This window comes from Hermetia illucens, chromosome 6 (assembly GCF_905115235.1).
Source record: "Hermetia illucens chromosome 6, iHerIll2.2.curated.20191125, whole genome shotgun sequence".
NCBI lineage: Eukaryota > Metazoa > Arthropoda > Insecta > Diptera > Stratiomyidae > Hermetia > Hermetia illucens.
The window spans coordinates 32,074,620-32,090,497 of NC_051854.1; the positions used below are offsets into that span (position 1 = coordinate 32,074,620).

Genomic DNA, 15,878 nt, shown 5'->3' on the forward strand with positions numbered 1-15,878 from the left:
CTTTGAAGTATTGAATTTAGAACTATCAAATAGACCTTAGATAAAATTACTCTTTTGCCCATAACTCCGCAGGACCAAAGCCGAAAGAGTTGCAGTCTACAATAGCATGTTCAAATCACGCGTCCCTCGATTGTAACGTTTGTTACGTTCAATGTTTCCTCTGAAAGCAGCGGCTTCTCCACTAGATCATGCCCCATGAGCAACTGCATCAGGTAATAATTCAATTGTTCGTGTCTCACTTCTCGGGAGCAATATATAAGTCCAGCGCGACATTAGCCGCGTTTAGCAAGTTGGATTTCACCAACCCTCTGGTAACCAGTCTGCAACTACATTTTACCCTTCTGTTATTAAGTATCAGCGTTACTAGAGGGCGACTACTATTTGTACCCTCTCGCTCATAATCTAGATGTTCCTTGAAGCTCAATTTTGCATTGTTCATTATTCTCAGGTGTCCAGAAGTCGGCAGTATTGTTTTTTCTGCGGTTAATAGTAAGAAACGCTTCCGCCTTTTCGTCCTCTAAGACCAGTCGTAACATAATTTAAAAACGTGAATGGTTTCACTTCTATATAGTATGCACCGCCAAATCATGCAAAACTAATCAACGTTTCCACCTCTGGTGCGCGAAGGCCAAGCATTTCTTGCCCGTTATCAAAGTTCCAAAGTCGGGACGATGTAAACGTCAAGATTTCTCAGCCCCACCAGTAGTTTGATTTTTTTTTTGTGGTGCAGCGATTAAATGGCGAGTCCCATTCGGCCTGTCATTTTTTAACATCACTTTTGTCGATGTCGTCCCTACATACCCGAAGAGGGCAACCAGAACTGAGTCTGCATTGGAACTTATCCTAAATGGCTCTTGCCACGAAGTCTCAACAGAGGTCTGTCTTTGAAAGCGTCTTTAAGAGCAGAATTCCTATGGGATGTGTTTTCTGCCCGGTTATTTGCGGTTGGTCCCTTTTGGGAGTTTCATGTTGGTTGTAGTTGTGCCCATATCGCGTGCGGAGCTCCTTGTGGCTCAAGCCTTTACAACTCGGGCGCTGAAATAGACCTCGCATCCACGTGAAAGCTGAGTCTACAGTCTAAACCAGTACTGCGGTCAGGCGATGACGGCTTTACGGTTTCTTACCAGGGCAGAGGCAAATCGTCCTCACGCTGCCTCATCTCTACCCTGGGAACAGCGTGATCGACGCGACTCGTAAGTGTTAAGTGCTCCTTTATATAATTCGTAGAACACAACATGACTACAAATCATATTGAGCGCAAATCCGCCTTATTGACCAGAGCTTGGTCCGAGCTGAAAATATTTTTAGTACTGTGGTGTTAGTCAAGGCGGAGCTCTGATTATGGTCTCCAAATCAATCCGTGTGCGAAGGGGACTGTGCAGGTTCTCATATTACACCCCCTAGACCTGCATCGTTTTGATGGAAGGGCTCCTTAGGCAATTGCGTTGGACTATGAATTCGTTTCCCCAGATGTATGTTACATTATTCAACTATAAACCAATTCTTTAACGCTTCCTTGAATTTTATCCGGTCCCCAAAAAGACGTTGTTAGCATCAACCTGGATATGAATAATAAGTTGGGCAGACTCCTTTTGAGCACCCCACATAGCGATCATGACACCGTTCCCGGTAATTCAAAAAAATGCTACGCAGTGCCGATTCCTCTGTCGCGCACAATGTTTTTGAAGGTTGAGCAGCTAACAAAGACAACTAATAGCTTAAGAAACGGTTGAAAGACGAAAATGTTGCCTGTGTGCATTGATGCGTCATTCATCTATTGCACGAATTGCTTCCAATATCCTGGGTAGGAGCGTTTGGTATTGTTTGCTGCCTGAATTTAGGGGTCCACAGATAGGGGGTCAAAATTAAAGGAGGTTGCAAGTCTGTGACAAAGCGGTTGCTCCCTGAAGTTACTGCAACGGCTGCAAAAATATCAATCATATTTGATATTTGTGAGCAGAGTTTCAGTTTAGCAACTACATTACACTCCTGTAACGTGGTCGTAATTTGTCAATTTAATCCGAATTCTTTGATGAGTTACTTTCTTCTCCTTTCTTAGTTTTTTTTCGTTCGGTAGCGAAGTCGGATCGTCTAATTCTGACGAGTCTGAATCTCAATCATGGGCTTGCTCCAGGTGGAATATAAAGGATCTTAGGTCGCCATTAAGCTTATCAAGCTATCACTCCTTTGGTCAACCTTTAGGTCCTTTCCCACCGGTTTGAATGTTCAGGTGAATCTTAGCAAGTGAGTTCTCATTAGCGATGATTATATGACGATACCATCGAAGGCGCCTCTTTTCAAATTTCGTCAGTTGCCAAGCGCTACTTAATCCAAGATGCGCTAGTACATGAAATAACTTTATATCGTTGACTAATAGCATTGATCTAAGATCTCGCGAATCGTCGGTACTAACAGTTACAAGTTTCCATAGATTTTAATCATACTATTTCCCACTAATAAGTGAGGCTTTTTAGATCCGATAAATCAGCGTAATCCACAAGAATCCCTGCTCTAATTCTGTTTCTTTAAAGTCAAAAAAACAGTGGTTAACGTTTGATCCCATTCCGGTCCAAATTCCATTAGAGGTCTTCCCATCGAAACACTTGAATGGACCTCGGTTTCCCGGGTTATTTGCTGTATTTATGGCCTCCACCTATAAGGTTAATGGGAGACTCAAGATCAAGAGATGGCGGGCTATATCCACAAAGATTTAAATTTCCACTCAGCCGTATATGAGCTACGGCCAATCTACCTGTGTTCAACGAAATGACTTGCTCTACATGTTATTGAGAATGTGACGCTCCCTATGCATTTGCTTGATTTCTAAATATGCCCCTGTTTTTAGCAGTTTTACCAAGGACATGCTTGAACGCGCCGAGAGAAGGATTTCATGACTTTTGAAGCTATTCTATTCGGAAACATTTTTATTAAAACACAGAGGGACAACTTTGAAAATTATCATGATGATATTCTGGGTCTATATGGTTTTCTATTTAAGGTTCGCTTATCTCAACAACGCCTTGCATTTGGAGCAGCCACCTGGTCTAATAGGTGACAAGTTCGGTAAGCGATTCATAACCATCGAGACGGTGAGAAACAACTGTCAACATATCTGCTATGTTAATGATAAGAAAGGCACATTGCTTACCGACGGACGAGCCTTGATGCACAGATGACTAAAATACTTGAAATAGATGTCAGTTGAAGAATTAGCAGTTCAACGGAATATTCAAATTCTCCTCCTATTTGATTACCATTCCATACCGTGATAATTTTTGACCACCTTTTTAACAAAATATATCGTTAGAAGCATTACTTTCTCTACAATACCTTCATCGATGTAGAGAAGGCTCTTAGCCGCATGTCACACAAACTCATCTGGTGTACCTTGTCTAGTGCCGGAGGAACTCGAGCCCTAGGTTGACCGTGATCCAAATAGAAGAATTGGAAATGTTTGATAAGTTGGATGAACTCCACTTTTTTAATATAGCATGCTGATCCCAAACCCAGGTAAAAGGGGAGGGTTTGAGGCAACCTACTTTGTACTATCGCCATTAAAACAAAATAAACGACTGAAATCAAGGAAAGAATTAAATAAAGTATAGGTTGAGTTACTCCACTATGCTATATTCCACCTGATCTCTCTTGGTGACAGGTGCCCCGACAGATCGACCAAAAAATGCATTCAATATTATAAAAAATGATCGTGTTGAGTCATAAGCATCGGGAAAATGCTAGGGCGTTCACCTCAGTCGATGCGGCGGGGCGGACCCGTTTCTGTCGAGAAATAGGGAAGGGTTCTTGATGCATGGACCCCATCAGGACGTAAGTAAATTAGTCTGAGCAAATCAAATACGTGTCTGCACGCTAAATATTGGTACCCTCATTGGAAAGACGGAGGATGTCGCAAGAGCCCTCAGAAAAGCGCAGATATCAGTGCTTTACATGAAACGCTTTAGTCTGATGCCAAAAGCTGCAACGCGGTGTTGGCATTGTCATCTCTGAGGGTTTCCGTGATACAATTAGAGAAGCCGAACAATTTGATGACCGGTTGATGAAGTTCAACATTATATCAACTGATCACACTTTACCGCGTACGCACTACAGACAGGTCGACCTGATGCCGAGAAAGATTCTCGTCGATAGTCGATTTTGCGGACATCCATGACTTTGTACTTATGAATACATGGTTCATCAAACGTTAGTCTCATTTTCCTACACTTTATAAAGGGAATAGTAAAACGCAAAGACACGATCCACAATGCGGCCTATACAACCCTCGGGGTCACCAAGCCAGGTAAGCGGTACATCAACCAATTGACAAATTTATAAGAATACCAACCGGGAAGCAAAGAAAGTGATCGTTGTCACCCGTGTGGTCCATTACAAAAATCTTTACGATAAACTGGACACTCGGAATGGCGAGAGAGCTCTGTAGCGACTTGTCAAAAGCCGACACAAACGCACACAGAATATCGAACACTTCTGTTGCGTTAATGACAAGAACGGTACTTTGATTATCGATCGACCAGCCGCGACGGACAGATGGCAAGGATATTTCGAGCAAATTTCAACTGAAGCATTTGGAACAATTCCGTCTGTCAGCGCAACTGACGTCGAGGAAGCAATACAGCCATGAAATCGGGGAAAGCAACAGGACCTGATGATATCGCATCTGAACTCTGGAAAGCGAAGAGCTGGGACCTAACACTGTGGCTTAGTGAATTCCTCAGTCGAGTTATTCAGGAAGATAGAACACCATCTGTCTGGCAAGAAAATACCACAGTACCAATATTGAAAAAAAACTTAATCCAGCAGAATATTCAAGTTACTCTCCGAACCGCTTACTGTCCCATACCATGAAGATTTTTGAACGCATTCTTGATAACTGTATTCGCGACATCGTTGAAATAACCGTGAATCAAGCGGGGTTTGTCAAGAACTGCGGAACTACTGACACAACAAAGACTGCGTTGTTACTCATGGAGATACACCGTGAGAAGCATACATTGCATTTCTGGATCTAGAGAAAACGTTGGCTGTGTGCCACAAGAACTCAACTGGTGTGCTCTACGACAATACCTAGTACCAGATCAACTCATGCGCTGGGTTAAATTGCTCTACCACGATCCAAAAATTAAAGTGCGAAGGGTGGCAGATGTATCAAAACCACTTCGTGTCTTTGTCGGTGTTCATCAAGGAAGTGCCCTCTCATTGTTTCCCGTCCAGCACCCTATACATTGCTTTATGCTGATGATGCTACCCTCTATGATTCTGGATGTTGGCCAAATATAAAAGACAATGGATGGCGTCTTGCGGTAATGGAGACGAATATATTACGTTAGATTAATGGCATGACACCCCTTGATCACATCCGCTATTGATATGGAGTTGTAGTAATCATGGAAAACTTAGATTGGCGTCTTCGAAAGTGCTATCGTGTAGTTCGCGCTAACAAAAACTCACTCGCCAAGATTAGTCTGATAATTGAAGTGGATGCTAAGCGATCAAATGGCTGGGCGAAATGACGGTGGCTTGAAACGCTGGATGGTGATTTAAAAGCTTCATGACTGCATCCATATCAGGCCTTTAATACTTTAATAGAACAAAATGATACAACCGGCCCTGCTAGTGAACGGGACAGAGGCTATAGAAAAAGTTGGCTGGTTGGATGATGGATGGATCTGCGCTAAATCTGGAAAAAAAACAGAATTTTGAATGATCGTCTTCAATAAAACCAGTTCTAAAGTGGGTTGTCAAATTATTATTAGAGCCGCCTTTGAAAAAATATCGATATTAAATGCTTTTATTTGGCTTTTTTTTTTCTAAAAAAAAATCTGGTCTTTTGGCATGGAGCAGAATCATACACAAATATAAAATTGCACTTTGATAACCATTCGTGTATTTTGATCATCATTCTGGTTTGCAAGACCTTTATATATTGGACAATTTTATGGGGTGAGCAGGCGGTTAATAGGCATTCCCAATTATCGACCAGGTTTTCGGAAACATCAACAATCAAATTCATATATTATTTGCATCTAGCCACTTGAGCCACTTTATCATCATCGCAAAGGTAAGAAGTGGTTTCTTTGACGGGCGTCGACATGAAAAACCCAATACTTTTACTCGACATCGAGCTAACCTTACTGATATTGAAATGCTGATATCCTCGATCTGTCCTAGTATGGTGACTGAAGAATCCCCTTTCTATTCTGGACAATAATATTCCTTATTTTTCGCTCATCTCTAGCCGAGGTTAACCTTTGACGACCACACTTGCCATCGCATTGTTAATTGTAATTTTGCACCCTCTTTCTCTTTGATTCTGTCTATACCGCTGAAAGGCGAAACGTGTGATATCAATGCAATTGAGTCGTCAGTAGTGGTTGTCATTTTTTTTTTCTCAAAAATCAACGTTTTATCTCAGAAATTTCTCGCAAAAATCCATAATATCAAAAATATATATATAACCAAGTCATACATAAATGAATTTAAAGAAATAACTAACTACTCAATAAATAGGTACTTATCACGACGTAAAAATCACGAAACTTAATTAAAATCAACCTAAATAGTCTCAAAATTAAAGTAGAATACGTGTGCGTTCAAATAACTATTATATCACAAAATACCAGTGGTCACTAGAAACTACGTTCAAAAATGCATTGTTGGCATTGACAAACATTGAAGAAAAATATAACAAAGTATAGTAGAAACCCATATCTTCCAAAAACAATAATAATAGCAACTAATTAATGTGTACTTAATATAAAAAATATCATGTTCTTAAATTTAGATGAAAAATGGCTCTAATAATTTGATCCCCCCCTGTATAATGAATCACTTAACTACCTCGGATAAATGCTTTTAGTCAATTGTGAGCTAATGACGATGAAATTTCTTAATGCCTAGATAACGTGACTATCCACCAATATGTGTTTCTGCTAGCGAAGAAAGTGAATACAACTTTACAACCTTCTTCCGTCGCGAGTAAAGTTTTACATTTCGCTATTTCTATTATTTCGCGGAGAACTTGTTCCATTCCATAGTCCAGGAATTTACAATTGTATATGATTTTTTTTCTTCAGCCTTTGTCCCGTTCACAAGCGGGGTCGGTTCGTCATTTCGCCATTTGGTTCTATCAAATGCCTGATCTGGATGCAACCGAGAGCCTTTTGAATCCCCATCCAGCGTATCAAGCCACCGTTATTTCCGCCAGCCTTTTGATTGCTTACCATCGACTTCGATGTTCAGACCAATCTTGGCAAGAGGATTTTTTTTTTCTTCTAGCGCGATCAGTAGTTACAGTTTCTGATAATTTATTTCAATTCTCTACATTTTCAACCCTTTCGACATTATCTGAATTTCTGTGACGAGGAGTTACACTGCTTAACGGCCAATATGGCCATTCCTATTCTCTAATCACACTCGATTTTCCTCCAAAGTTAGTCGGTCAAATATAGAAACAAAGCTCTCGAAGCATTTCTCACTGACTTTCTGTTGAGTACATTTTATAGATATTCCTTCCTTCCACAATTCATTAATTTGGTTTCGTTAATGAATTTATTCAAAGCAAGAAGTGCTAATGCACTGCTTAACATCCGTTCCATTTTCACTTTTTAACAGACTGAGCGCCATCTCGTACCTAATAGCCATTATCTTCTAACAATGCATAACTCTAGCAAGAATGTCAACTGCGTGCAGTTTTTCTTTTTACATGAAACGCGAAAGTGAAAATTTAAGGCACAAATCAAAAGATAGCAAGTGACGTCCACACAATGAAACACTTTTATCATGGTTAGCTTGGGTCCTAACTATAATATGAGTTCAGTAAGTCTCTGTTTACCTCTCACTTCCTCGAAGTCGTCATTCAGTGTTTGTTTTCCGCAGGGTGCAAGTTTCTTAGCAGACAATCCGCAAAATATGGAAGACGACCGGCAGAACCTTTGCGACCCAGTTTTAAGTGCGGACTCGAATAATCGTTTTCAACCTCTTAAGACGATTCCGGTATTCAGGTAGGTATTTGCATTTTGCATTTTGCATTTTTCATGGTGACATTTGCAACCAGCGTATGCGTCGGTATGATTGGCCGCGGTGGTCGCGAATTCGAAGCGAACAAGTGCAGTTTAAATGCGCAGAAGATGATTGAGTCACAGGTTATATGGATGGCAGTTAGAAGATTGATTACGACAGGTCATATTGCGACGAGCCGGGAAGGCAATAATTGTATTTGGGAAAGTACGGATCAATCGATCTACAGATAAGAAGCATTCACACTGATTCATTCCTGGTCAAGATGATATCATTTTGTTTTTGTGGATAAATATTTTTTAATATTGTAGGAAACAAATTGGTTGCATTCTTCATTCACAGCACTAACGCAGGTTTCGTGTCTTGGCTTCCTTCAATATAAGCCTCTAACTGCCTCGATTCAATGTCCATGCTCCCCGTCGTCAGATTTTCTGCATCGACTGCGATTCCCATCTTTTTCTCGTATCTCCGACTAATCTACTTTGTCAATTTTCCTTTTCAATACCATTTTGAGTATTCTCGTGTCGTTTATACTTTGTAGATGACCGGCCACTGTAAACTTTGTATCCTTACCATGGCCAAAATTCCGATTCATTGTAACTTTTACATTGTCCATCACACGATCTCTACGCTGGCATCAGTCAGCGTGGACGCAGTGTTTAATAGAATGATAGCAGATTATAAGTTTGCCTATTTGTCAGCGCGTTTTATTGATGAAATATGATAGGGACGATTCCTGTCTTCGATCTTCATTTGGACATCGTCATTTCGAAAGCAAGGATCTCAATCGATTACTCGCTTACTGATGTTGATCAGTGCAAACGCTCCGTACACCGCTTTGAGGCTACGTTCGTAATCGGATTGTATGTTTCCTTGTTCTTTGAACAGTTCGGCCCTTCAGGTGTTATTTAAAAAAATACTACACGGGCCTTTATATAATATGCAAATTAAAGCCGGAAAATAAAAACAAAAAAAGAACCGTAAAATTCCGGACACGGTTGCTGCGATTCAAAGAGAAGTTCTATGACGATCACATCCTCAATCGTTATTTCTCCTACCTCATATATCCATGAGGCGCGGCCTTTGGGGTTCCGATCATGCATTGGTATCCTCAAGCCTATCTTGGAAGATGTTCCTTTAGTACTATGAGCTTTGCGGGTTATGTTTCGATACAGACCCACGCATGGGCTTGAGGACACGCGAAGTGTTGTTAAATAACAAGTCCTTCGACCCTGGCTAGCAAAAAGGCCAAGCAAGCGCATGTCGATGGAACATTTCCGTGGAGCTTCAGTATTTGCGTGCGGACTGTCATGGTCAATTTCGCTAAATTTTTAGGTTTTTGGGATAGTTCTCCCTTCTAGCCATAGATCTGCTTGATTGATGACTACAACGCAGAGAGAGTCAAAACGGAGACTATTTTCGAAAGGGGCTCCGACGTGTAGGAGAAGGAAGTGGGTGAACATTTCAGCGAGTAGCACATACAGTGACACTTTCTGATTTTTTGCGCTAAACCGTTAGCAGAGAACCAGCGAGCCAAAGTGTCTAGGTTTGTTTGGAGGGAGGCACAGTCCGCAGATGACGACGATATTGCGGAAAACAGCTTAAAAAAGTTGGCATAGAGCAAACAAAGTAAGGAGAGGTGGAAGTCGTTGATAAAGAATAAAAATAATAAAGGGCCAAGAATAAATCCCTACAGGACGCCAGAGGAGGAGAAGAAGGAAGGGGATGTGCAGCCATCAACTGAGACGTGGCAGGATCGGTTGGAAAGGCAAGAGCCAAGCCATGAAATAAGTAACATGGGAACGCTGAAAGAGGAGCGTTTAAACAGAAGTACTTTGTGATTTACGGTGTCGAAAGCTCTAGAACAGTCAGTGGCCACAAGTTAGTGAAATCGACCAGGTAGGAGGCGGTAGACCTATACTTAACAAAGTTGTGTTGCGTCAAAATTACAAAAGAGGTTCTCGATACAGAGAAAGGTAAGAAGGAGAATGTTAGGAGAAAGGGGGCAGGCTGCATCCACTAGTGGGAGTGAAGAGGATTGAGGAGACGGAGCATTGGCTGCGGAAAACTAGAGGCAGAGTAAATCACAAGAAACTTGGAGGGAGTTACCACAGGAGCTAGAGAATTTAATGGAAGTTTAATGGAAGGAGGAGATTGCTAGGCTGCGTGAGATGCGAATGGGGGACCTGAATATTTTAAAGGTTTCTGCGAGAAGAGAGTGGAGTCGGTTGACCTAGGCATCAAACTTGAGAGCAGGATGATACGCGTCAAGAGCAACATAAGAGGGGGCACGGGAAATTGGGAAAGGCAACGCACGGGAAGGTTAGAGAGGACAAGGTCACAAGTGCTCATGAAAGTGGATAGAGAAGGGAAGAGTGGGTAGAGTTATTGAGGAGGGAACGAAAGCGTATTAGGCCAAGAGAGCACGCTACAGAGGATGAAAAGAAGAGATGAGAACAAAACTTCTGAATTCTGATAGTCTGTGGAAGAAGGAAGTCGACTGGACGGAGGCGGAGGTTATGATAAAGGAGCATACGTTTGGAGGAGTGATTCGTACGGTGTCATAATTGTAGGTGGAGGAGGAAAAGATGGTTTCGACAAGGACAGGGGACCTAAAGGCAGAGTAAACTTCAAGGAGCTCAGAATCTAAAATTGTGGCATCCAACCAGGTTCTAGTAATGCAGATTACGTGACGTTGGAATGCTAAGTTAGATAACTTGAAACTAGATAGCCCTGTCCGTAGGACCCTTACATTTTGGTAAAAAAGTCTTAAGTTATGAAAATCATTCAAGTTCGGCGAGGCAGGCAGGCAGCCCGAAATTTTTCTCGAAGCTTGGTCTTCATATAAGCCTTGATGAAAACTCCTTGCTATCAAAAGGAAGATTGGGCGATAGAGTCAGAGTATCACTCGGTCTAGACAACCATCTTTCGTCAATTTCACACACGATTATGATGATGTAGGCCAGAATATCGTCGGAAGTGGTGGGATAAGCTAATAGCGACACGAATAGTTGTTTTGGGGGCGAGGTAACATTCAGCAGAGGTTCGCTGGGGTGACATGGGATCGGGATGACGGCTGGTGATACGGTGACCGGATACGATGAATGAAGCTTTTTCGCATATTTGTTGCATTAACATGCGGATGCACCGCACAGCTCTTCCTTTATTCCAGTGGGAGAGGGAGCTCGTCGAGGACCTTCACCCCGTCGGTCGGGCCAGTTAACAAAAATTTTTTGAGTGATGAACAAAAATCGAATTGATTGCCAATTTCAACAGATGTTTTGAAATGCACCAGAAACAAAATTCTCTCTAGTGTGGTTACCGGTGAAAAAAACTTGGTATTTCTATTACTATCAGCAAGCGAAATGTCAAAGTTCGGGATGGCATACATTCAAGCCTCTTCGTTCGAAAATGCCCGTGTAAGCAAGCCCAAGGTGAAACGCATGCTTTTGTTCTTTTCCAATCATCGTGGTATCATTCACAATGCTGCTTAATTGTGATGCAGAATTTTATGCAGAGGTACTTACTCAGTTGCGAGAACTAATCAACCGTGTATGTTCATTCGTGGAAGCTCCACCATGCAATGCGTCATGCCACACCGTCTCGAAATAACGTTGCCACACCTTCATACAGCCCAGATATGGCTTCATCGCTACTTAAGCTACTCTGTAAATTGAATTAGTGGTTTGATTCCGTGTTTCTTCGACGATCGTAATGTGCGAGAGCCGTGTGAGTAAGACCATTTCTCCAGTTTTCTCGCGAAATCATCATCATCATCAACGGCGCAACAACCGGTATCCGGTCTAGGCCTGCCCTAATAAGGAAGTCCAGACATCTCGGTTTTGCGCCGAGGTCCACCGATTCGATATCCCTAAAAGCTGTCTGGCGTCCTGACCCACGCCATCGCTCCATCTTAGGCAGGGTCTGCCTCGTCTTCTTTTTCTACCATAGATATTGCCCTTATAGACTTTCCGGGTGGGATCATCCTCATCCATACAGATTAAGTGACCCGCCCACCGTAACCTATTGAATCGGATTTTATCCACAACCGGACGGTCATGGTATCGCTCATAGATTTCGTCGCTATGTAGGCTACGGAATCGTCCATCCTCATGTAGGGGACCAAAAATTCTTCGGAGGATTCTTTTTTTGAACGCGGCCAAGAGTTCGCAATTCTTCTTCTTAAGAACCCAAGTCTCCAAGGAATACATGAGGACTGGCAAGATCATTGTCTTCTACAGTAAGAGCTTTGACCCTATAGTGAGACGTTTCGAGCGGAACAGTTTTTGTAAGCTGAAATAGGCTCTGTTGGCTGACAACAACCGTGCGCGGATTTCATCATCGTAACTGTTATCGCTTGTGATTTTCGGCCCTAGATGCGAGGAATTATCTACGGTCTCAAAGTTGCATTCTCCTATACTTATTCTTCGTGTTTAACCATCGTAATGTGCGAGAGCCGTGTGAGTAAGACGATTTCTCCAGTTTTCTCGCGAAATCGCCACTATTTAATTCTCCACGGGCCATTTTTAAGGTGCGATGATTTCGCATGGAATAACTTTGCTATCAACAATGATGAAGAAATAACGGTGAAAATATAATCGACTTGCATCTGACTATACATTCTGAAAAGCTTTTAATAAACCATGTATTTACAATCAAAAGGTCGTGAATGTTCGCAAAATCCACGATATACTCGCCTCATCATTGCATGTTCCAGTTTTTATCCCAATGACATCGATTTCATTTCGCCTTTTGGCAACCACAATGACGATAAGTCGAATTTGTATGGCTCGAACTAGTTGAAGAACCCTTGTTTGTTTTTCGATAGACCCGCGACCTATCCTGACCCACGAGAAAAATACTATAGCCTTCAGTTTTTCCCGAAGTTCGTTAATTGGTCTTTTCCAACTATTCTTCATTTATTTCTTTACCTGATCTCCGCGTTTTTTTTAAGTAAGTTGCCACGAATCCTGTTGTGTAAATAACATGGCACAGGTGTTTCAGTCTCCTAAATCTCAATTTGATTTTCAAATAAACAATGTCATTTAAATGTTGTTACCCGGACTTTATGGTATTTTCACTGCTAACAGTCGCCGGCAAGTTAATTATCTTCTTCTCTTTCTTCAGCCTTTGTCCCGTTCACAAGCGGGGTCGGCTCGTCGTGATCGGTTTCACCATTTTATTTTATCAATCTCGAGGCTTTTAAATCTCCATCCAGCTTATCAAGCCACTGTTGTTTCGGCCGGCCTTTTGGTCGTCTATCATCGAATTTGATGTTCAGACCAATCTCGGCAAGTGAATTCTTGTTAGCGCGAATTACGTGACTATACCATCGAAGACCCCTCTGTCGCAGTTTTTCCACGATCGGACCCCATATCGATCGCGGATATCCTAATTTCGGATGTGATCTTAAATTCGGATGTCCATAACAAGAACCAAGGGGAGTGGTGAGAGGGCACTTCCTTGATGAACACCAGCTGAGACACGAATTGGTTTTGATACACTCGCCTCGTTTTGAATTTTACTTTTCGGATCGTAGTAGCGCAATTGAACCCAGTGCGCGAGTTCTTCTGGCACTAAGTGTTGCCGTAGAGCATACCAGATGAGTTCGTGTGGCACAGGGTCGACTGCTTTCTCTAGATCTAGAAATGCAATGTAAAGAGCGCGATGCTTCTCACGGTGTTTCTCCATGAGTAACCGCGCAGCATATAATGCGTCAGTAGTTCCACAATTCTTGATAAATCCGGCTTGATTCACGATTATTTTAACAATTTCGCGAATATTTCTGGATCGTGTCTTTCATTTGGATTCACGATTCTTCCACATTCGTAATGGTTAGTAATCGCGTAAGTGAGAAAATTTCTTCTTTTTTCTCACGAAATCGAAACCATTTAATGCGCCGCGGGCGGTCTCATAGGAAACGGCTTTGCAATCAGTGACGACGGTAAAACGTCGGCCTCTTATGAGCATATCGCAATATCGATTATACGCTCGCCACCCTCATTGCACGCTCCAAACCCCTTCACCCCATGGCACCGGTTGTCGTCTGCCTTTTCACCCACATGAACATTAAGGTCGTCGGCAATGATGATAGAGTCGTCAACAGGCACGTGACAAGTCTTTTCATTGAGAAGTTGCCAGAAGGCATCTTTTTCGGCATCAGATTGACCTGTCTGTGGTGCGTACGCGGTGAAGAAGTGAATGGTGTGATCAGCTGGTATAATGGTGAGCTGCATCAGACGATCATCAAATCGTTCGACTTCTTTAATGCATCACGGAAACTCTCTGAGATAGCAATGCCAACACCATATTGAGTGTGTTGGTTACCAAAATAGGGAAGTTTATAGCCATTTTTACCGCGCGCCCAATGTCGCAGCTTTTGAACCAGACCATCGGGTTTCTTGCAGATCGCAAATATCAATGCACCTTTTCCTTTACTGGGCTTGGGACCAGCATACTATGTTAATAACATGGCGGAGGGGCAATTTAATTATATAATATAGGATTTCAAGCAAATGATTGAAACTAGGACTTTGTTGATAATGTGATTTAAACTCCCATGTCCACTGTACGTTTTATTCATTTATAAATAAATTGGCGGTCTTATCGTTTTTACAGTCTTCACAACGCGATTTCACTGTTTATCTCCTTCATCGGCATAATTTTAGCAGCTACTTGGGAGGATGGCAAAAGATGCCAGGCTTATTTTATTATGCTTTATTTGCGAGCATTTTTCTGGGTGATCACATTTGTACGTATAGAATGACATTGATATACATATCTTTAGAATAACATTCCTTTTTTATGTAGATTTTCCACCATTATGTCCACGGTCATCATAACAAACTGCGGCTCAATGGACACTTAGAATTTTACAAGACGCTCGAAGTTCATCGCTCTATGCCATTGACAATTGTATCATTGTGGAACACAGCGGTTTTGACAATACAAACATTAATTCAGCAATATTATGGCAATCATTTTGGTGAAGAATGTATTAGAGGTTGGTTGTCGCCCATTGTCTACATTACGTCATTTTCCATCCTAGAATCAACGGTGCTTTCGTTCGTGCATATCAACTATATATGTAAGTTTTGCAGGAGCATTTGTAGGAGATCATGGAAATTTAAATCGATCTATGTACTTATAGCAAAAGTGGCGAATTTCAATAAAACTGCTCCTCTTCCGGATGCTTTGCGGGGTAGCCGCCCTGGAGCCGGCTACGTTGGACTTATGCAGCCTGGCGCTGACGTAACAGAGTTGTTGGAAAAACAGGCAAGTATTTTTCATTGCTGTTCCTTTCCATTAATAAAAGCTTCTCCAATTCGCAATATATTTACAGGCGGATGTTATATCTTATTTAAAAGACCATAACATTAAGCTTAATCAAAAACTAATGCAGTTGAATGCTCAAATGCGAACAGCGAATATGCCACAGAATAATGTTTAGTGTGTCAGTATATGGAACAAATCAAATATTTTTTATACAATTTTAATTGTGACTAATGAACGTAAAATATGAAATATATTTTAAGTGTGTACGATGATTGTTTTATAAATGAAGTAATTCAAATATGACAATATATTGAACTGTTTTCATTTCCAAAAATACTTGCCGAATTTTGAAAATATAATGCCAGCTCCACACGCTTATCGTATCAACATCGTCATCGTGTACAAGTGCGTTACATTAGCGGCAGACGTGCAACCAAGTTGTTGGTTGGTGCAAGATTGCACGTATATGGGTGTAATAAAAGGAAGACGTAGGATCATTTAAAGAAGTGAGAATAAGAAAACATCCACGACATCTTTAGAAGGCACGTGTTCTACTTTAAAGAAATTAA

The 15,878-nt window shown here is 41.6% G+C and overlaps 1 protein-coding gene across 1 annotated transcript; it reads left to right on the forward strand.

The window, feature by feature from the left end:
• The first annotated feature begins 7,672 nt into the window (after positions 1 to 7,672).
• LOC119659834 (transmembrane protein 192) lies at positions 7,673 to 15,575 on the forward strand. The gene is made up of 6 exons (XM_038068130.1): positions 7,673 to 7,833; positions 7,894 to 8,018; positions 14,653 to 14,785; positions 14,845 to 15,121; positions 15,185 to 15,309; positions 15,377 to 15,575. The coding sequence occupies exons 1-6, from the start codon at positions 7,798 to 7,800 to the stop codon at positions 15,482 to 15,484; spliced, it is 804 nt and encodes a 267-aa protein (XP_037924058.1). The 5' UTR covers positions 7,673 to 7,797; the 3' UTR covers positions 15,485 to 15,575.
• The last annotated feature ends 303 nt before the right edge of the window (positions 15,576 to 15,878 follow it).